General features: G+C 53.3%; 2 protein-coding genes across 5 annotated transcripts; one reads left to right on the forward strand and one right to left on the reverse strand.

Moving 5' to 3' along the window:
- The first annotated feature begins 814 nt into the window (after positions 1-814).
- Positions 815-5,110, forward strand: FKRP (fukutin related protein). 3 transcript variants are annotated; one of them, XM_069089099.1, is made up of 4 exons: positions 815-1,002; positions 1,555-1,605; positions 3,081-3,245; positions 3,400-5,110. In XM_069089099.1, the coding sequence occupies exon 4, from the start codon at positions 3,439-3,441 to the stop codon at positions 4,933-4,935; it is 1,497 nt and encodes a 498-aa protein (XP_068945200.1). In that variant the 5' UTR covers positions 815-1,002; positions 1,555-1,605; positions 3,081-3,245; positions 3,400-3,438; the 3' UTR covers positions 4,936-5,110. The 3 variants fall into 3 exon arrangements, with proteins under 3 accessions (XP_068945200.1, XP_068945198.1, XP_068945199.1); XM_069089097.1 differs by lacking the exon at positions 3,081-3,245 and having other exon boundaries at positions 816-1,002; XM_069089098.1 differs by lacking the exon at positions 3,081-3,245 and having other exon boundaries at positions 816-1,002; positions 1,558-1,605.
- A 250-nt stretch (positions 5,111-5,360) lies between these two features.
- On the reverse strand, positions 5,361-13,366 carry SLC1A5 (solute carrier family 1 member 5). 2 transcript variants are annotated; one of them, XM_069089094.1, is made up of 8 exons: positions 12,451-13,366; positions 9,344-9,386; positions 9,196-9,243; positions 7,585-7,751; positions 7,236-7,469; positions 6,651-6,845; positions 6,301-6,435; positions 5,361-6,147 (listed from the first exon to the last, which is right to left on the reverse strand). In XM_069089094.1, exons 1-8 carry the CDS (start codon positions 12,978-12,980, stop codon positions 5,907-5,909), a joined length of 1,593 nt encoding a protein of 530 aa, XP_068945195.1. In that variant the 5' UTR covers positions 12,981-13,366; the 3' UTR covers positions 5,361-5,906. The 2 variants fall into 2 exon arrangements, with proteins under 2 accessions (XP_068945195.1, XP_068945196.1); XM_069089095.1 differs by lacking the exon at positions 12,451-13,366 and adding an exon at positions 9,973-11,068.
- Between the last annotated feature and the right edge of the window lie 7,635 nt (positions 13,367-21,001).

The following is a 21,001-nucleotide window of genomic DNA, read 5'->3' on the forward strand; positions in this document are numbered from 1 at the left end:
GCGGCGGCGGCGGCGGCGGCGGCGGCGGGGGCCGCTCGCTCCTCCATCATGGAGGCCGGCGGCTGGAGCGCGCGCGCGCCCTCGCGGGCCGCCGCCTGCCCCGCGCGCCTCCCTCGCGGACGGCGGTTGTCCGCGCGCACGCGCGCTCGAGCCCGCGGGGATGGGGCGGGGGGAGGGAGGAGTCTCGCGCTGCTGTCGCCGCGCGCCAGCCCGCGCACGCGCGCTTTCAGCCCCCGAGGGAGGCGCGCGGGGCGGCGGCCGCGCGCCGGGAGGGCTGCCCTTGGTCCTAGCTCTTTGCCACACCTCCCCTCTCCGTACTACCCAGCCCCCCCGACTAGACTTGGGCTCCTGGCTCCGCCCCTCGAACCAGTTACTATAGCAACCCAAGGGCCTTGCTGCCTCCTTCCACTCCCAACCTCAGATCCGAGACACATCCTGGCCCGCCGGTTACTACAGCAACCGGTCTCCCCTCCGCGTCCCCCTCCCTTTCTGGCCCCTCCTCAGACCCCTTCCTCCTCATCACTGTAGGGTTACCATAGCAACGGGGAGCCCGTCCTCACTTTGTCTCCTGGACCCCTTCCTCCACCCCCCCCACTGGTTGCTATAGCAACGACGGCCCGCCCTGCCAGCCCTCCGTCTGCCAATCCTGGCCTGCTTCTCCACCCCCTCCCCTACCTTTGGGTTGCCATAGCAATCCGGCTGGCCTCCGTGAGTCTCCTCTGCAGCCCCCTCTCCCTGCCTGGCTGGTTGCCGTGGCAACACTTACCTGCTCCAAAACCCTTTATCCCCTCCCCTCCTCCCGAATTTTAGGATTCCCTGGGCCAGGATCAACGACTAGAGCGACCCCGAGTTTGTTCCCGAGTCCTCCCCCATCCCCAGAGGCCAGTCGCCATGGCAGCTGCCACAGAACTGTTACTGTGGTCACCTTAATCTTGCCCCTTCCCAGACATCTTCGGCTCGGGTTGCTATGGTATCCAGGCCCAGTAGCACACCTAGACCCCGGTGAGCTAATGCCCAGGGAAGGAAAGGGCGATTGCCCTGATACCCCTTCCCTACCCCCCCCCCCCCCCCACCGCACACAGTAACAGGGGGGAGGGCCGCCCTTCTCAGCCTCTCTGAAGTGTCCAGACCCACCTGGGGTCGGGATGCTGTGCTTGAGCAGGGCTTATGGGTTTGCAGTTGGGAGAAGGGAGGCAGGTTGCTATGGTTACTGGGCATCAGGCTCCTTTTTTTTCACTCACCCCTTTTCCTAAATCTAGACAGATGCAGAAGGGGGGGGGGGACTTCCAAGTTACCAGAGTTTACTCCATCCCTTTTAAGGAGAGGCCAAATCATTCCCCTCCCCCATTCACTGTCCCTCCTTGAGAAAGGCGGACAACCAGCCCTGCCCCTTTCAAGGAAACAACTCTACCTTTCACTGGGGTATACCATGTAAACCTGAGGAGGGGGGATGTCAAAGCTGTGCAGCTATGCTATTGGGTGAGATGCTCATCCCCTGAGAGGGATCCCAAAGCGGCATTTAATTCAGCCTTTTTTCCCTCCCTAACCCCTCAGCAGGAAAAGCAATTAGCCTTGGGGATTTCTATACACATCTCTGCTAAAAAGGTAAGCTCTAGGGCCCCCTACCTTGGGGAATTTTGAGATTGCCTACTAGGCTAGAATAGAAACTGGCATGGAATTGGACCTGGGGGGGTTACCTCCCTTCCACCCAGATGCCCATACTCATTTTCTCAGAATCCTAGACCAGCAGAAAACCAGAACATTCCTTTTACAGATAGGGAAACTGAGGCCCAGAGAAAGGAAGGGAATTTTCATAAGGGTACGCAGAAAGTCAGGGGCAGAGATAGGATTGTAAAGAGGACCTTGGAGAGGATGTCTAATATCCCTTCTTGATCCAGCAATATACTGGTATGGTAGTTATCTGTGTCTGTCTTATCTCCCCTCCAAGACTGAACTTCCAGAGAGGATTGGGACTATGCCTTGCCCCTCTCAGGGTTCTTGCCACCCCACCCCCCTGCACCCCATGCAGGACCTTATTCCCAATGGGTGCAAGCCTTTGCGATCCATAGGCTACTCACAGAAGGGAGGCTGCTGCCCACCACTCTTGCAACTTTGCCCAGAATCCTTCTCTTCCTATGCCTCAGTCTCCTCCTCAGGAAAATGACAGGATTGGACTCAATGATCATAGATAGGTTGCTATCGTTAGGGCCAGTGGGGACCTCCAAACCCAGCCTCCAAGTCCAGAGGAGTACTATGGGTCGGCAGGGAGATTTGAATCCTTCTACAAGGCCTTTAAATACCTGTGTCCTGTGACTAGCCAGGATTCATAGAGTTCGAGGTCTGGAAGGGAAGGTGTTTGGTTTGTTTTGGGGGGGGGGGAGTGGAGCTTACTTAGCCTGCTAGTCCCAATCTGGGCTCGAATGCAGGGGAGGCGAGGCAGAACAGAGCCTGGGGTGCCACAATGGCACAGATCCTCCTCTGGGCTCAGGTATTTATGAGTACCTCCTGCCCACTGAATCCAGATCCAATGCAGACAAGAGTCTGAGGGAACAGCAACTCAGGTCCCTATGATGTTTTAAGGGTTACAAAGCACTTCTGAGCAAAGCCCAGAATCGTCTAGACCTCAGACTCTGCTTTCTCAGAACTGGCCCCTGCGCCTGGGGCTTAGGGGTGGGCACTGACCGGGGGTCCTCAGCCACAGAGCGTCAAGCCAGGGAGGGTGGGAGATTTGGGCGCCAGGGCTTCCTTGAGGGGAGCCTGGGGCTCTTCCAGAGCAGACAGAGGGGCCAGCAGTGAGTCTGGGTGGAGGCTCAGGGTTGCCCCCATATCCCATAGATAGGCAGACTGAAGTCCTAGCATTTTGGGGAAGGCAGAGTAGAAACAGAAAGGACCAGGTAACCAGGTTTCGTATGTGTGTGTGTCTGTGTGTACCTGTGTGTGTGTGGCCCAGGCCCTCTGCTCTGTGAGGGTCCAGGCTGAGCCTGGGGGGCAGGAGGAGGCCCAGAGAAGGAGTCATCCTCTCCCAAGAGACAAGGCCTGGGATGGGTCAGGCAGAAAGTGGCTGAGCTGTTTACCACTAGGGACAGAAGGGTCAGTGGAACAGGAAGCATGTGTGGTGGTAACAGAAGCCGCGCTGAATTTGAAGGCAGAACACGCAGTTTTGCTGTCTGTAAAACCAGGAGCTAATCATAATCACCCTTTCAAGCCTCAGTTTTCTCCTCTGTAAGATGAGGGGTTTGGACTAGGTGAGCTTCAAGGTCCTACCAGCTCTCAATCTTAGGAAGTGGGAGGGTAGAAGTCAGTGGGGGGAAGTGGGGGAGGGAGTGGAGGAGAGGGTGCTTTGGGGAGTATAAACTTCACTGCCTCCCTGCCTTTCACTCACCTCCCAAACCCACACAGGCTCCCAGGATCCCGGGGCTAGCCCCTTCTGAAAGCCAGATGCGTCTTACGCGATGCCAGGTCGCACTGGCGGCCGCTATCACCCTCAACCTCCTCGTCTTCTTCTATGTGTCGAGGCTGCAGCAGCAGCGCCGCCGGGGGGGCCGAGCAGTCCGGCCCCCTCGCCTGCCCCACTCGGCCCCAGACCCTCGGGTCACCGTGCTCATCCGGGAATTTGAAGCCTTTGACAATGCTGTGCCCGAGGTAGTGGCCTCCTTCCTGCACCACGACCCCACCCAGCCCATCGTCGTGGCTGCTGACACTCTCCCCTACCCGCCCCTGGCCCTGCCTGCTGTCCCCAACGTGCGGCTGGCCCTGCTTCAGCCTGCCCTGGATCGGCCAGCTGCTGCTTCCCAGCCTGAGACTTATGTGGACACAGAGTTCGTGGCCCTGGTGCCTGATGGGACGAGGGCAGAGTCTCCCGGGCAGCTCCAGCGCATGGCAGAGGAGCTGAAAAACACCCATGCCCGGCTGGTGGCTGCACCTGTAGCAACAGCAAACCCCCCCCACTGCCTGGCACTGGAGGTGAATCTGCGCGAGTGGACAGCCAGCTACGGTCCAGCTCCAGACCCCCCCTTCTGTGACGCCCTGGATGGAGAGGTAGTGGTGGTGGTCAGGACGAGAGATCTCTTTAACCTCTCCGTACCCCTTGCCCGGCCCATGAGCACCAGCCTCTTCCTTCAGACGTCGGTGCGAGGCTGGTCCGTGCGCCTCCTAGACCTGCCCTTTGCCCCTGCCCGGCAGCCTCCCTTGGCTACAGCCCACGCCCGTTGGAAGGCTGAGAAGGAAGGCCGTGCCCGGCGGGATGCACTCCTGCGGACTCTGGGCATGCGACTGGTCAGCTGGGAGGGCGGAAGGCAGGAGTGGTTTGGCTGTGGCAAGGAGACAGCCAGGTGCTTTGAGACGGTGGTGGGCGATACCCCTTCCTACCTCTACGAGGGCCGCTGGACGCCCCCCTGCTGCCTGCAGGCCCTTCGTGAGACTGCTCGGCACGTCATAGGTGTCCTTGAGGCCGCCCGGGTCCGCTACTGGCTGGAAGGGGGGAGCTTGCTGGGAGCTGTGCGGCACGGCGACATCATCCCGTGGGACTATGACGTCGACCTTGGCATCTACCTGGAGGACGTGGCCAACTGTGAACAGCTGCGGGGGGCCGAGGTCGGCTCAGTGGTGGATGAGCGAGGCTTCGTGTGGGAGAAGGCCGTGGAGGGAGACTTCTTCCGTGTCCAGTACAGTGAAACCAACCACCTCCATGTGGACCTGTGGCCCTTCTACCCACGGAACGGTGTCATGACCAAGGATACGTGGCTCGACCACCGCCAGGATGTGGAGTTCCCCGAGCACTTCCTCCACCCACTGGTGCCACTTCAATTTGCTGGCTTCTTGGCCCAGGCCCCCAACAACTACCGCCGCTTCTTGGAGCTCAAGTTTGGGCCTGGTGCCATCGAGAACCCAGAGTACCCCAACCCAGCCCTCAAGAGCCTCGCAGGCAGCGGGTGACATGGTAGGGAGTAGGTGGCTGTTCTGTACCAAGAGCCATCCCTCCCAAGAGGGCAACAGACTAGCTCTCAGGCCTGCATGGAAAAGATTGAGGCCGTCCAGGAATGTCGGGGTCATGGGGAGGGGTACATGGCAAGGGTAGCAATAAAAGACCCCCTGCTGCTGGGCCGGCCCAGACTGTCTGCTGTGTGGTTCCCAGATCCCAGTGACCACTAGGTGGCACTCTCCCCCAACTCCTGGTGCAGCCAGGAAGAGGGGGGGCCATGTGGTCTTGGGGGTCATCTTAGGGCCTCAGGATCCTACTCCCTCCACCCCACCATGCCACGTGTCCTTGGTTTTCCCTCTTTCATACCCTGCAGCTCCAGAGGGCCCAAAGGGCTCCATCCTTTGACAGGTGTCCCCAAGATAGCACATAAGCCCAGGAATGGTTAGACACACATTTATTGCCTTGGACCACACCCCTCCCCAACCTAACTAGGGAATAGGCTGGGAGCCAGAGTTCTGCTCCCCTCCCCCCAGTTCTCAGATGCTGCTGTCACTCAGGCTCTGATGGCCAGAGAACAGTGTGTCCTGAGGATGGGGCACAGAGGAGGTCACACACACTCGACCTGGAAAGGGTGTGGAGGTAGGTGGGAGAAGACACTAAGAATTTTGGTCAGCAAGGGGAGCTAAACTGTCCAACTCAGGGTCCCAGGCAGCAAAAAGGAAGCTAGAAGTGCATGCCTATCTGTCAGTCCAGCCTTTTCTCTGGATCTTAGAAGCTACCTCCAGAGCACAACCAGTCAGGGTCCCAAAGGGGACATTCCTCCCCTGCCCAGGAGACTGGGGGAGATAGGCCATGGTTTGAACTGACCCTCCCCAGCAGCAGCAAACTGCATAGGCCAGAAAAGGAGGGCTGCTGGAGTGTGGGAAAGGAACCCCCTTCCAAAAAATATTGTCTCTGTGTCTTTCTAGAGCTGGGAGCGCCAGCTCTACATGACTGATTCCTTCTCACAGCTGTTTGCATCCCCAGCAGGGCCACCAAACTTGACTGTCTTGAGGATGAGGGGGTCGGCCTCGGGGGACAGGGGGACCACAGAGGCATCATCTTTGACTTCTGCCAGCTCAGGCCCCAGACTCCCCAGGCCCACCTCATTGTGGTCCACGTAGCACTGAAGCAGGCCAGCTCCAAAGGCATCCCCTTCCACATTGATGATGGTGCAGAAGCGGTCCCTGGGGACAGGGTGGAGGGAGGGATGAGAGTTAGCAGGAGGCCTCCCATGGCTCGATCCCACCAAATCAGGAATGCCTGCCCCACCCATGTAATACAGTCAGCCTGAGAGTCTGGGGGGAGGAGGAGGAGGAGGAGGAACCTTGAGTACTCACACCAGCCAATCCACAGCCAGGATGAAGGAGATGTCTTTGGTGGGCAAACTGATGGCTTCCAGGATGATGGCCAGAGTCAGGACACCCCCTGCAGGAATGCCGGCTGCGCCCACACTTGAGGCTGTGGCGGTGATGCTGCCAAAGGGAATGAGTTCCTAGGTCAGGGGCAACCCCTTGCCCCAACTTGTCCCAGGTCTAATACCCCCGTGTCTCATACATCCCGAGCCTCCAGGGTCTCCCTCCCCCCATTCTAAATCAGTGTATCTCAATCTGCCCAGATCCACACTGGCTCCACATAGCAGAGCCCCGGCCCCATGCTGGGTGTCCAACCCCCCCATCTCCCTGCTCACAGGATGGTGATGACCTGGATGAATTTGAGGGGCACGTTGTTTAGCTGGGCAATGAAGACAGCAGCCACACACTGGAAGAGGGCGGCACCATCCATGTTCACCGTAGCTCCAATGGGCAGGATGAAGCGGCTGATGTGTTTGGAGACTCCGTTTTTCTCCTCTACACACTCCATCATCAGTGGCAGGGTTGCTGAGCTGGAGATAATCAAGGACACCAGGATGGGGCGGGGTCAGATCAGTGCAACCTGACCTCATTCTACCCCAAGCTATCCCCCCATCCCCAATTCAGGGAACTCACTAGAAAGAGAAGGCTCCAGGCCAATCCCTTCATTTTAGGAAGGAGGCGACTGAGGCCCGAAAAGGTGTGACCCACCCAGGGCAGGTGAGATGCTGGCTACCACGCTGGGATAAACTAAACTGGGAGACTCAGGCTCAAGGGAGGCGGCTCTGGGGTATCAGCCAAGAGCGGGGAGACTTTGGCCACACTTGGCCATCAGGAAGCTCGAGCAGAGTCTCGCTGAGACCTCTCCTGTGCCAACGGAGGCTTTGAAGGAACAGTCTGAGGCAGCTCGCTGGGTGTTGTACCTAGAGGAGGTCCCGAAGGCAGTGGCCAAGGCCGGCACGATCCCCCACAGGAAGCGGTAAGGGTTCTTTCGAGTAATGACAAAGTAGATGAGGGGCAGCACAAGCAGCCCATGGATGATGTGTCCCAGGATACAGCAGCAGACATATTTGCCCAGACTGGCGAAGAGCTGGCCCACATCTTCCATCTCCACAATCTTACCGGCAATCAGGAACATAATGCCCACAGGTGCATACCTGCAGTGAGAACAGAGGCCTCTGCGTGCCCTTTCTTTCCCCCTACCCCACCCTAAGCCAGCTTCCCCAAAGGAGGGTCCGTGTCTCCAAAAGACCCTGTTCCCTGGGGACCTACCACATGATCCAGGACACCATTATCATCGTGGCCTCGTTGAAGGAGTTGAAAAAGCGGATGAGCAGCTCCCCTTCTGCCCCCATCTTACGTAGGGCAACCCCGAGCACCATGGCAAACACCACCAGCCCCAGAATGTTCATCCCCTCCACTTCCCTCCCAATGGGTTCCTAGGGCAGAGAGGAGACATTTGTCAGTGAGAGTCAAGACAAAACAGAGGTGTGTTAAGTGCTACTGTTTGCAGTACACTGTGTCCAACATTTAAATAAAATTTAAATTAAAAATTACATTTGTAAACAGCCCCATAAGGAAGATGCCATTATTACCCCCATTTTACAGACTGAGTCTCAGGGAAGTTTAGTAACTTGCCCAGGGTCACAGATCTAGTGCCTAGGGAAGCATTCCAATCCAAGTCTTTCTCACTCCAAGGCCCTCCTCCTAGAACCCATGATCCAGTGTGCACCACAGGAGAACTCCATTAGAGTTGGAAGGAGTCAGAAGACGGGCTGAAATCCCACTAAGGACTTTCACTACCTGCATGACCTTCCTAAGTCCCCACATCCTTATCCACAAAACGAGGGCTTGAGCTCAAGATGTCCCTGGGCAGCTCTATAGCCCCATCTTGGGAAGGGGTCAAGAGTTGCAGAAAATATATCCAGGGAAAGCTTCGGGCAAAGAAAGGAGCCAGAGGTGAGAGCAGAGACTAGTCCAGCTTGGGCAATGGGAATTAATGCTGGATTGAATGCCACAGGCAGAAGGGCTGAACTTGACTGGGCTGGCAACAGAGAGGGGCTGGATCAGATCCATACACAAAAGATTATTCTAGCTCTAGTCAAAGGAGGGATTAGAGGCGAGAGGATGCACAGGGCCTGACCATGGGGGCATTGATGGGACAAGGCATCTTAGGAAAAGGCTAGAAGTGACTAGAAACACCCCCTGCCCCAGCCAGATAGAGCTGCCTTAACAAACGCTTGTGGAAGTGACTTAACCCAGATCCGGGCTGGTCACAGCTCAGCAGGCACTCACGGCCCCCCTGCTGTCACTGTTCAGCCTTTCCTGCCTCCTGCTATTACAATTCCAAGGGTCAGAAAAGAAGTCATTTGGTTCTTTTCCATTAACTCCCCTCCAAACGACCCTTTTCTCAATTACCTTGCTCTGCTCTTCTCACAATCACTGGGGAAGCTTAGTCCAGAACTGAATGGACTAGAAGAAAGTGAAAAGAGCTGGGAAAGTCAGCCGAAGGGTAGGGTGGAAAGAAAGAGGAAAGAAGGAGAGAGGGGGGCTGGGGAGAAGAGACAGAGAAGGAGGAAGGAGAGATGGAGAAGGAGGAAGGAGAAGGAGAAAGAAGAGAGACAGAGGGAGAGGGAAGGAGAGATAGAGGAAGGGGAGAAACAGGGAAGGAGGGAGGAAAGATGTAGGAGGAAGGAGAGAGACAGGGAGGAAGGAGAGAGAGGCAGAAGGAGGAAGGAGAGGGAGAAGGAGGAAGAGAAAGGGAGGGAGCGAAGGAAAGGGTGAAGAAGAGAGGGGGGAGAGAAAGAGGAAAAAGGAGAGGAAAAGGAGGGAGGAGGAAAGAAGAGAGATCCTGGCCCTGCAGTACCCCACCCCCCAAATTACCTTCAGTGTGGTCATATTGGTCTCGTTCAGCTTGTACTCGGTGGAATACTGAGGTGAAAAGAATTGGGGAGAAAAGGAGGATTATTTCCCAAAGCCCACTCCGGGCCACCCTCCCCTCCCATTCCCGAAGCCCTTGAATGACACTTACAGATCGAAAGGCTGCCGACACAAGGTTATCAGGAAAGATATTCCTATAAAAACACAAGACATGGTTAAATACAGGATGAAACAAAAGGAGAAATTCTCCCTGTGCAGCCCGACCGACCGTGGTGTCCTTCCACCCCTCCCCAAGGCTCTGCCCAGTCACCTAGCTGTGGGGAGGGGCAGGAGCCTGGCTCTGCTCTCGATCCAGGGGAATTGTGAGCCTCTAACACCAGAGGAAGGGAGGTGGGAAGGGTCACAGGGGAAGGCTGAGAACAAGTGGAAGGAGGGCAAGGCCTGTAAGAGGCTGTGGCATTCTTAGAGGCCTGCTGTTCTGCATAGGCCTTAGCATCCAGAGCAACAAAGAAAAGGGGAGATCCCATCCATTTCCATGTTGAAGCCAGGCCTGGGGGTAAAGGAGGAAGGTGGGGAAGGGGAAGAAGGGAGAGAATCTGAGACGACTACGTTCTCAGCTCTCTTCTCCCAAACCTTTCCAGCTCTCAGGGGGTCCCTTACAGCCCAAGAGATGTGGCACTGCCTTTAAGGGAAGGGAAGGCATTTCTATGAGACAGGATGGGGGAGGCCTCCCCAGATACCCCTTCCCACCAGCTGGCAAACTGAACACCCTGGCATCACCATATAGCAAAGCAGATGGGCCTGTGGTTACTGAGTGTGAGAGACTCAGGGTTTGTGGTAGAGAAGAGGGGGAGGTTATCAGAGTGCCAGCTTCATTAGTATGGCCCAAGCAGGAGTCCTGGACAGAGGGAAGCACACTAGATTGCCCTGTGTGCCTTCTCCCGGCTCCCTCCCCTCTACTGGGCCTCAGGGAGCTCATCCTGAGGAGAGGGCCCCTCCTGCAAGCTGCAGATTAGCAGTAACCTGGCTGGAAAGGGAGGAACCCCCAATTCAGCCCTAGGCAAAGGCCTCACCCTGGGGACTTGAGAATGTGTCATCTGCAAACCCAATTTTCATGGCTTATGGTAATAAATATCCCGCCCTACACTCAAGTCTATGGGAGAAAAACCACCCTTCTTCCTGTAGACACACACATATATGTATGTATATGATACATGTAAACACATGTATGTATATATAAAACATATGCCTTTTGCACAGAGTGGTGTTTCTATAACTCAACAGAGACAATCACAGAGCAGCTACATATGAGAGGAAAAAAATAACCCTTCACTGTGACATGCTCAGACAGATGGTTAGGCCAGATACACGGGTTAGGGAAAAGAAGTAAGCACCCTTTCACCCTGTGGGTCCTCCTCTCTCTCAAGCACCTGCTGTCGGACAGATGGTCACTTAGGCAGAGGCTGCAAGTGTTAATCACCCCAGGGAGTTTTGTTCCTTCCAGGGGTGGCTGAGGGGTTGTGTCAGGCCAAGAGCTGTTAGGAGAAGCAAAAGGAATGTGGGAAAGTGTGTGTGTGTGTGTGTAAAAAGTGCTCACCCCGCCAAGTTCAAGTGTCTATGTGTCCAGGTATTAATCCTCTTGTCTGTATAAGAGTATATGTATGAAGTAAAAAAGGGTATTAGCCAAAGGCCAGTGAGTGTAAAAATTGGGCCTTCACATCCCCTGGCCCCAGGAGACAGGGATGTCAACACTGCCTCCCCCCCCCCAGGCTCACTTCATGGCCTGAATTCACTTTTTTTCCTTCCTCTAACAGGTTAAGGCTTATCAGACGATTGCAAGAGCTTTCCTAGTGTCTCCAGGGTTATCTCCCCTTCCAGCCATAAAGTGGGAGGGGGAAAGGGAGGAAGCAACCTACCCAATCTGTCCAACCCACTGATGCCTGACAGTGCAAAGTAAACACAACCCCTGTAAACACTGCCACAGAGAAATCAGGGCCCATCCCTAGTCCCAAAAGTTCAACAGCAGAGGAAGGAAAGGGGAGAAGCTTTTATATTGCTAAGTACCTTACAAATAGTATGTTATTTGATCCTGACAACAAAAGCTGCAAAGTAGGTGTTTTTATTATTCCTATGCTAAGGAAACTGAGGTTAGGTGAAGTGACTTGCCCAGGGTCACACAACTAGGAAGTGTCTGAGGTGGCATTTCCTGCCTCCAGGTCCAGCAGTCTATCAGCTGCACCACCCAGCGGAGAGAATCACCAAAGGAGAGACTGCACGGGACTTGGGAAACAAAAATCCCAGCTCTGCAGTTTACAAGAGATGACTGTGGACAAGTCACTGGGACTGTTTCTTCATCTCAGATGGGGGGGGTCTGAGAGCTGTTTCTCCTCTTCCCCCTTTTCCTCCTCCTGCTGTCATTGAGAAGCACTAACAAGAGACTTCTATCTCCCTCAGCTAGGGATCAGGAGATGGGGAGCGTCCCCCACCCCGGGATGCCAGTTTGGGTTGGCCCTGGCTCAGCCAATGGCTGACAACCTCAACCGAGCTCCCTCTCTGTACAAACGAGCTGAGACGTTCAGAGGCCTGGAGGTGCAGGGCAGAAAGGGGACCCTCAAGATGGGGTATTAGCCAAAGCAGAACAGAGCACAGAGAGGTTAAGGGAATTGCTCATGATTTCAGACTGTTCCAATCAAACATTCCATTTCCCTAAACAGAAATACTGAATCATCAGCCTGGGGGTGGTGAAAGCGACATATCTGGACACAGCTGTCCACTCAAAATCCCAGATCCTCAGACAGGAACGGGCATGGCTTCTCAGCTGGAAGGGAGGGCAGTCGGGCGGGGTCCCCCAAGTTGGGCTAGCCGAGAGTCGAGAGTAGCATGTTTACCCCCATAGAAGTGGGTTGGAGGCAAAAGCCCTGCCTCCCCAAAGGCATCAGAAAAGACCCAGCCCACCACAGAGGAGCGGAACACAAAGGAGGCGCACTTCGGCCGGCTTGGGACGGGAAACTGGAAAGAGTGGCCCCGGCTGATCCCCGGGGTGGGGAGCAGGGCGCGCAGTCCGGTCCATCCATCCTCGGCCAACGGCGGGGAGAGGGCGGCTGGAAGGGCTAAGTTTGGCTTGCGCCCAAGAGGCCACACTCCCCGGACTTCCCGCCGTCCAGGGAGGGGAGGACGCGTGGCGGGGAGAGGGACCCCACATCCGGGCACCACGTGGCAAGGGGCCGCACCACGTGGAGCCCCGGGAGGGCCGGGTACCTGAAGAGGTCCAGGAAGGAGTCGAGCACCTCTTTGGCGGGGGGCTGCTGCGAGCCCTGCGCCTCCGGGGCCTGGGTGCCCACGCCGGGGCGCAGCGCGAAGGCCAGCCCGACGCCCAGCGCCGAGGCCAGGAGCGTGGTGAGCAGGAAGAAGAGCAGCGCCCAGCCGCCCATGCGGCCGAGCGAGGCCGGGTCCAGGCTGGCCGCGCCGCCCACCAGGCTGCACACCACGAGCGGCAGGATGATGAGGCGCAGCAGGCGCAGCAGCAGCTCCCCGGGGAACGAGAAGGCCACCTGGTGCGCCCGGCTCAGCGGCGGCGCCCAGCGCGCCACGGCCAGGCCCACGGCCGCCCCGGCCGCCACTCCGGCCAAGGTCAGCAGCACCAGCAGGTTGGCGCGCAGGCACGAGCGCACCCGCCGCCCCCCGCCGCCGCCGCTGCAGCCGCCGCCGGGGGGCTCCTCAGCGGGACCCGCCGCCGCGCCGTTGGCCGCGCCCCTCTTGAGGCTTCCGGGGGTCCGCTCGGCCACCATCTTCGCCCTTTGGGCTTCCCGGGGCTGGGCGCCGAGGAGGGTCCGCGGGGTCCCTAGAGCTGGGTCCTTCGGGCTGCCTGGGCGGTCAGCGAGGCCGGACGGCTCGGCCCTGCGGCCCCTGGGGAAGCCGGGTGTGCGGCGGGCTTCTTCCCCGGGGTCCCGAGGGGCTGCGAGACCAAAGTCCCGGCTCCTTCTGCCCCCTTCTTGCGGTCCGCTAGCCCAGCACCGGGGCCCTTGGGAGGCTTGTGGTCAGCGGACGCCGCGCTCCGGGCAGAGCCTCGGCTCCTGGACGGCCAGCTCTTGCTGCAAGGCTACCGTCGGGCAGGGCACGGGAGCGGGCGCTCAAAGTGCCTGTGAGCCCGGGCAGCGGAAGCGAGCGGATTAAACTGGGGATCCGAGACCGCCCCCAGCCCTGCCCCGCCCGCCCCGCCCCGCCCCTACTCGCGTGGGGCGGGGCCCCGAGCCCAGGGGGGGGGGGGGGGGGGACGCTGATTGGCCGAGGAGCGCTCGGCGTCCTCCCACCTCCCTCTCCGTGCCTAGTCTCGACTTCGGGGCTGGGGGCGGAGGAAGGAGGGGAGGAAAACAATGCGCGGGGCGGGGCTTCGGGGGGCTCGGCAGGGGAGGTGGAGGGGCGAGATCGGGAGGATTTCCCGCCAGAAGCGCCAACTGGTCCACAACGGCCCCCAACGCCTCCCCAGTCCAAGGATGCTGCTCACCTGTACATGTGGAACCCACAAAGCTGGGGCAGAGGCCAAGGGGAGCCACGAGACACTCTAGGGAAAGGGACATCGGGGAGCCTCGAGGGGTGCTGGGGAGAGGGGACATTAGAGAGAGCCGCAAGGGATGCAGATAAGGGATGCTGGAGAAAGCGGACCTTAGGGAGCCACCAGGGATGCCGGGGAGACGGAGCTGAGGCAGCCTTGAGGGCTGGGGAGGGGGAGACTCATGAAAGCCTGCTTAGAGTGAAGCGGGACTGGTTCCTCCCACGCTGGATTTGGTGATGGGAAGAGCAGATCCAAATTTCCAAATGCCTGTGGCTTTAGGAAAGTCGCTTGACCTTTCTGAGCCTCAGTTAATCAGCAAACATTCATTAAGCGCATCCCTGTGCCAGGCTCTGTGCTAAGTACCAGAGAGACGAGGAAAGGCAAAAACAGTCCCTGCCCCCTTTTTAAAAAAAATGAGTTGAATGGACCCTTTTTGTTTTCTCCTGTATTCTCCTTCCTTCCAAAAGAGTCATCCCATATAACTAGGAATTTTTTAAAGAGAAAGAAAAAAATCTTCACAACAAACGAATACCATAAAACTTGTAAATATAAAAATGTGTGTAATCATTCCACGCCAGTGGCCACACCTATCCACGCTTCTGCCAAGGAATGGGGGCGGCGGCTTGTATCTCCCCTTTGAGGTTCTGCTTGTTCTTTGTGATTTGGGGGCATAAGTTTGCTCTTATCTCATGGCATCTCCACTTACTTCACTTCATTTAAGTCTTTTCATAATTCCTGGTATTCATATTTTTTTAAAAATTTCTTGCTGCACAATAATATTCCATTATATAAACCTACCACAATTTGTTCAGCCATTTCCCAGTCCGTGGGAATCAGCTCTGTTTCCAGTTCTTTGCTATGACCAAAAGTGTTGGTATAAATATTTTGGTGTCTGTGGGAACATTCTTTTTATCAATTATTCCTGGGATATATGCCTAATAGTGGAACCTCTGAGGCAAAGGATTTGGACATTTTTGGTCAATTTATTTGCCTAATTTGAAAATGCTTTCCAAAATGGGTATACTAGTAACCACAGCTCCACCAACAATGCATCAGTGTACCTATCTTTTCACAACCCTTTCACCATTGATTTTGTTATTTTTCCCATTTTGCTCTGTGGAAGGTGAAGCCTCAGGGTCACAGTCAGAGTCAGACATAAGCACCTACTATGTGCTAGCTAGTCGCTCTGTTAATCGCTAAGAATACAAAGAAAGACATGGAAGTCCCTGCCTTCAAAGAATTTATAATCTAATGGGGTTGGGGGGAGGACAGTACCCAGTTTAGGGGTGGAGGGAATGACGAAGTCCTACAGCCAAGGTAAGAAATGATTCAAAGAGGTATCAGTTACATAGGTAATTTAGAGCATTATTTTATATGGTGGGTAATAGTTTGCAATTCTTTTGAGAACTGTTTGTCCTTATCTTTTCACCACTTAGAGCATGGATTTTAGTCTTATTTCAGTCTTTTGATAGTTGTGTCTCTTGGATATTAAATCCTTATCTGAGAAATATGATATGAAATTTTTCCCCCATTCAATGGCTTTCCTTCTTATCTTAGATGCATTGATTTTGTTTGTGCAGAAGCTTTTCAATTTCAAATAACCAAAATTAACTATATTTTATCTCTTGTAATTGTCTCTATAGCTTGTTTGATTAAGGATACTTTTATTTACACCTGTGAAAGGGATATGACTTGCTTCTCTTCCCACTTTTTTATGTTATGACCTCTAATATTCAAATTGAGGCACTCACATTCTAAAGAGAAAGAATCAACATATAAATAACTAGGTTCCTATAAGATATATACAGAGGCGGTGTAAGGCAATCTGAGGGGAGGGCATTAGCAGCTGGGGAGGAAAGGTTTCCTGGGATAGTTTCCTCATCTTTAAAATGGGGATAACAATAGCTTACACCTTCTGGGATTGTTGGAAAGATCCAATGTGAATTTGTAAAAAGGTTTTTGAAATTTTTACAGCTGTTACTCTTAAAAAAAAAAACCTGTATCTCATAAAAGATAACCAGTTTACAATCAACCAAAGGAAGGAAATCCCTCAAGCTCCCAAAGGGATTAATTCCAGGTAGATTTCTAAGCCTTCAAGCCTCCCCAGAGTTACCCCCGGAAAGGTCCTGAGCAGAGAGGACCCCCAGGCCCACCATATCTCGGGATGATATGGAGATGCAGATGGACAGGATATAAATACTCCAGGTTTGCTTTCCAGGCTTCTCTGTATTCTAAAGTACCTCATTAAGGGCCAGCATCTTCCGGAAGGGCTCTCAGTTCTTCCTTCACTCCTTAGCCCCTCCAGTTTCTCAGAGCAAGTTCAGTAGACTCTAACCCCCAGGAGGGATAGGGACTTGGATATTTTTTTCTTTGGATGCCCAGACTGTAGGCACTTAATAAGTGGGCATTGGTTAATTTTCATTTGTTGTTGTTCAGTCATTTTTTTCAGTCTTGTCCAACTCTTCATGACCCCATTTGGGGTTATCTTGGCAGAGATACTGGAGTGGTTTGTCATTTCCTTCTTCCTCCTCTTAGTTCATTAAAAAAAAATCTTTTTGGCCCTGAACTATGATTTCCTTTTTAGACCCGGAAGAGGTACCTGGGGCACCTGGGAGGTTTTTACTTTCTTACTTAAAGCCCTACACTTTGTGTCCGAAGGACCTGAGCCTAAGGCATCTTGAATCCAAGGCTGTCTGCAACCAGCTCGGACTGGCTTGAGCCAATTGGACTCAATTTATCGTTCGGTATATTTCTAACCTTAAGAAATAAAACAGATTAAACTTAAAAATGTGTCCAGTGTACATTTTGCCCCCTGGAGCGACAGTTGTTAAACACTAGTGTCCCTTGGCTCTGGGAGTTTTTCCACCACACCCCTCATCTTTCCAGTGCCTTTTGTGGCTTCTCTTCTGCCATTAGAATATAAGCTAACAAAACTCTCTTTCTGTTTGCTTATATTTGTATTCCTACTGTCGACTGCCACATACTAAGAGCTTAATATTTCAATGCTTGTTGTCTCCCTCTCTCCCCGGGCCTTGGACTCAAATCAACCTCCTCCACTGATTGGTTACTCCAACTTTTTTTCTTTGAATAACATTTTCCCCAATTATATATAAAAACAATTTTAGCGTTTGTTTTTTTAAAGTTCTGAGTTCCAAATTCTCTCCCTCCCCTCTCTTCTTCCTGAGATAACAATTTGATATAGTATGTTATACATGTGCAATCATACAAAACTTATTTCCATATTAGTCATGTGTCACTCCAGTTCTTAAAAGACACCAAAGTCTGGATTCTCAAGCCCAGGGAGCAGCCACTGAACTCCATCTCCCACCTCTAAGCCTTTGCCCTGGTCCCCCAGACGTGGAATTCACTCCCTCCTCACTTCCACCTCCTGGAATCTGTGGATTGAGTCTCAGTTCAAGCACCACCTTCTAAAATGTCCTGATCCCTTAATGGCCTCCCTACAAAAACTATCTTGGATTCATTTCCTCTGTACTCTGGTTCCCCTTCTGTGTGTATAAGTCATCCCCTCCTTAGACTGTAAGCTCTTTGAAGGGAGGGGCTGTTTCACTTTTGTCCTTGTGCTATAATACCTGGTACATAGTAGGTGATTAAGATATGTTTATTGACTGACTGCTGGGAGGACTGGGGTTCAGTCCCCCAGAATGAGAATGGAGTCCTTGGGCACAAGTCCTGGTCTCTGGCTTCAGGCCAGGAGATCCCTGAGGTTAAGGCTGAGTGCCCAGAGCAGAAAGGGACAGATAAACTGCCTTCCAAGACGCCCCCTCCTCCGGGAAGGTACCATACAGTTCCTTTCCCCAACTATGTCTTTGTCCTAGACACAGAACATGACAGATGCTATCAATCTAATTTGGAGGGCAGGGAGGGTACATTATGATACTTGGACTGTGGTCATAAGACAAAGATTTAGGGTAGGGACTTTCAGAGAGGTGGTGCAATCAATCCAGTGACCTCATTTGACTGAAAAGAAACCTAAATCCCCTACTGGGTCACATAGGTTGTCAACCAGCATTTATTAAAGGCCTACTACGTTTTAAGCACTGGAGATAGAAAAATAGTTTAAAAATTCACATTGTAATGGGGGAGACAGCATGCAAACCACTCTGGACAGGTGATGCAGATACAGGATAAATCAGGGAGGAACTAAACTAAATTCAAGGAACATGAAGGTAGAAGGTGGGCTGTTAGCTGAGACTTGAAGGAAACCAAGAAAGGCAGGAGGCAGAGATGGGTAAGGTGCTCCAGGCATGGGGAACAGCCTGTGCAAATGCTTGGAGTGAGGAGAGGGAGTATCCTGATAGAGGACCAGCGAGGAATGTCGCAGAATACTGCACAGATCGGAAGGAAGCCTCAGATTTCGATGAGGCCTTCCGACTTTCAGGCCTCAGCCAAGTTCCTCACTCTCTCTGGGTCTCAGTTTCCCCACGGGTTAAAACTATCAGGTTGGACTCCTGGCTGATGGACTAGGCGGTCCCCAAGGGTCCTTCCAACTGTGACAAAGGTAGTGGAGAGGTACAGCGGAATGAGAATTCAAACCTTACCTGTCACCTGTGCACTTTTGGGCAAATCACAGAATTTCTCCGGGCATCAGTTTCCTCATTTGTGAAATAAGAAAGTTGGATTAGACGGAGTGCCTTCCAGTTCTAAAACTATGAGCCAATCTTTTTTTTTTTTTTTTGCTTTTTGGAGGGCAGTTGGGGTTAAGTGACTTGCCCAAAGTCACACAGCTAGTAAGTGTGTCAAGCGTCTGGGGTTAAATTTGAACTCATATCTTCATGACTCCAGGGCTGGTGCTCTATTCACCGCACCACCTAGCCGCCCCTTTATGAGCCAATCTTGATCTCGAAAAAGGCATTTTGAAGGAAGTAGGAACAGCTTGGACAGACTCTGGAAGGGAGAGGACTTCTCATGAGGTGGAGGTGACTAGAGAGGCAGAGCCACAATACAGGAAAGTTTGACTGCAGGTCAGAGTTGAAGAAGGAGAGGGAGTCAAATTGGGAAGAGCTTTACATTCCAGATGGAGTCAAGTCAACAAGCATTGATTAAGCACCTACTGCATGCTATGTACCTGATACCAATTGGGATACTAAATACAAGAAAAAGTCCCTGTCCTCAAGGACCTTACATTCTAAAGGGGCACCAACAAACACATCAAAAGAAAAAAGTGGAGAGGGGGAGGGGAAGCGATGAAGGTACCCAGCTTGGGGACATGGTGGGGAGAGTTGGGGTGTAGAATCTGGAGAGGAATGAAGAACTGAACTTCTTCCTAAAAACAGGGGCTCTGAAAGAGCTAGAGGCTGCAGGGATGGGGTCAATGGCAGCCATCCAGGGGTGATGTCAGCTTTGAGGGTTAAGAGGCTTCTGGGAGAGTGAGACTCTGGATAATAAATTGAGGTGTTCGTGCTTCATCCTAGAAGCAATAGGGAGGCATTGAGGATTCCTGATCAGAGGAAGCCACATGGTTAGATCGAGTCTTAGGAGTCCCAGTTTGGCAGCTATGTGGACTGTGGAAGAGTCTGTCCCTCCCCTCTCTTGGTTTTCTTTTCAGTAATCTGAAGAGCGGCTGGGAGAGTTGGAGCAGAGGAACAACCTTGAAATGACATAATTCTACATGGTGGCAGTGACCAATGACTCTGGCTGGAGGAAATCCAAGGACAAATCCCCCTGGACTCAATTCACCCGGCAATCTCTGGTCTTAACTGGTAAGCATCTGAAATGGAGCCAAGATTCTTAGAATAGCTCTAACCCAGCCAGACCGCGCAGCGCCCAGCACCCTCCATCTGGGTCTCCTCCACCACCTTCCCATCCTCTCGGGGCGCTTTCACCCCAGGACCTGACCCCCACATTTCTGACTTCGAAGTCACGGTGTGGAAAGAGAAGAGGATTTTGGACCTAGAAAATCCGTATCCAAATCCCTCCTCCACTCACTATCATTGTAACCTTGGCTAAATCATAAGACATCCCAGAACCTGTTTCCTCATTTGTAAAATAAAGACCATAAATTAGGGCTGCACAGAACCTTAGAGTCCATGATATCTAACCCCAAATTAAGGAATGAAAAAAATGTATTAAGTGCCTATTATGTGCTGAACACTTCGAATCCAAATGGGAAAGCTACACAGTCGATGTCCTCAAGTATCTTGTAACAAGACAACAGAGGAAGGTGGAGGTTCCAGCAGTGACAGATGGAAATGCCCGTGATGACAGTGCCTTTCCTCAAATGTCATTTCCATGGATAAAACTACATTGGTGTCAAAAACTTTCTTTTCTGGGGCTTCAGTAGCTTCAGCTGCTTCAGGAAGCTTGGGGAGAGGTGGGCTTCACAAGCCCCTGCAGGGGCAGTTGACAGGTCTCCACAAAGGCTGCTCCCCTGAATGATGGTTGTGTGTGTGTGGGGGGGGGCTGGCCGGCAGCAGCGTTGGTGGTCTGGGTGTGGCACATGTTCCTGGGTCCCTTGGATTTATGTGACCATAGGTAGCAGTTGTTTGGCAGGTGGTGTGGCTGCTGTTGCTGCTGGTGATAAGACCCTTTCTTACCAGAGGGCTGCTCTCTGGGGCTCTGAAATTCCCAGAGGTTCTTAGATCCTGAGACCTGGGCTGCCTAGCGAAGGAGGAGAAGTAGGGATCAAGGCAGGGGCAGTAGTTTGACCTTCAGGCTGCTTCAGGTGAGGAAGATGAGGCACAGTTGACTTACCCAGACTCAGGGTGTGGCCCACCAGCCACTGATGCACTTAGATCATCTCTAAGGTCCTGTCCAGTTTAGATGTGAGTTTATGATTCAATAAACTGAGGTTTAGGGTTCATAAAGAGAAATACCGAAGGACATTTAACCAGCCATGAAATCACACCCTTCCTCCAACAAGAATCTTTATGGGGTGTCTCAAACTGTGCTCAGGCCCAGAGAGGCCTGGAGACCCACAGCAAATGAGGTGTTACAGCCCCAAATCAATCAGTTAATAAGGATTTATTAAGTGACTACTGTATGCCAGGTATCTTCTAAGTGCTGGGGGATACAAGAAGAGGCAAAAATCAGTCCCTGTCCTCAAGGAACTTAGAGTATAATGGGGGGGGGGGCATTAAGCAACATAAATGTGTACAGATAAGCTGTATACAGGGCAAAGAGGGAAGGCACTGGAATTAAGAGGGGTTCGGATGTATTACAAAATGGTCATCATCAAAACAATCTGATATCAGCTAAGAGAGTGGTGGATCAGTGGAATAGATTAGGTACACAATAGAC

The sequence above is a fragment of the Petaurus breviceps genome, unplaced genomic scaffold, assembly GCF_028583685.1.
Source record: "Petaurus breviceps papuanus isolate PSGF00001 unplaced genomic scaffold, PetGlider_PUasm1.0 185, whole genome shotgun sequence".
In the NCBI taxonomy this organism is placed as follows: Eukaryota; Metazoa; Chordata; class Mammalia; order Diprotodontia; family Petauridae; genus Petaurus; species Petaurus breviceps.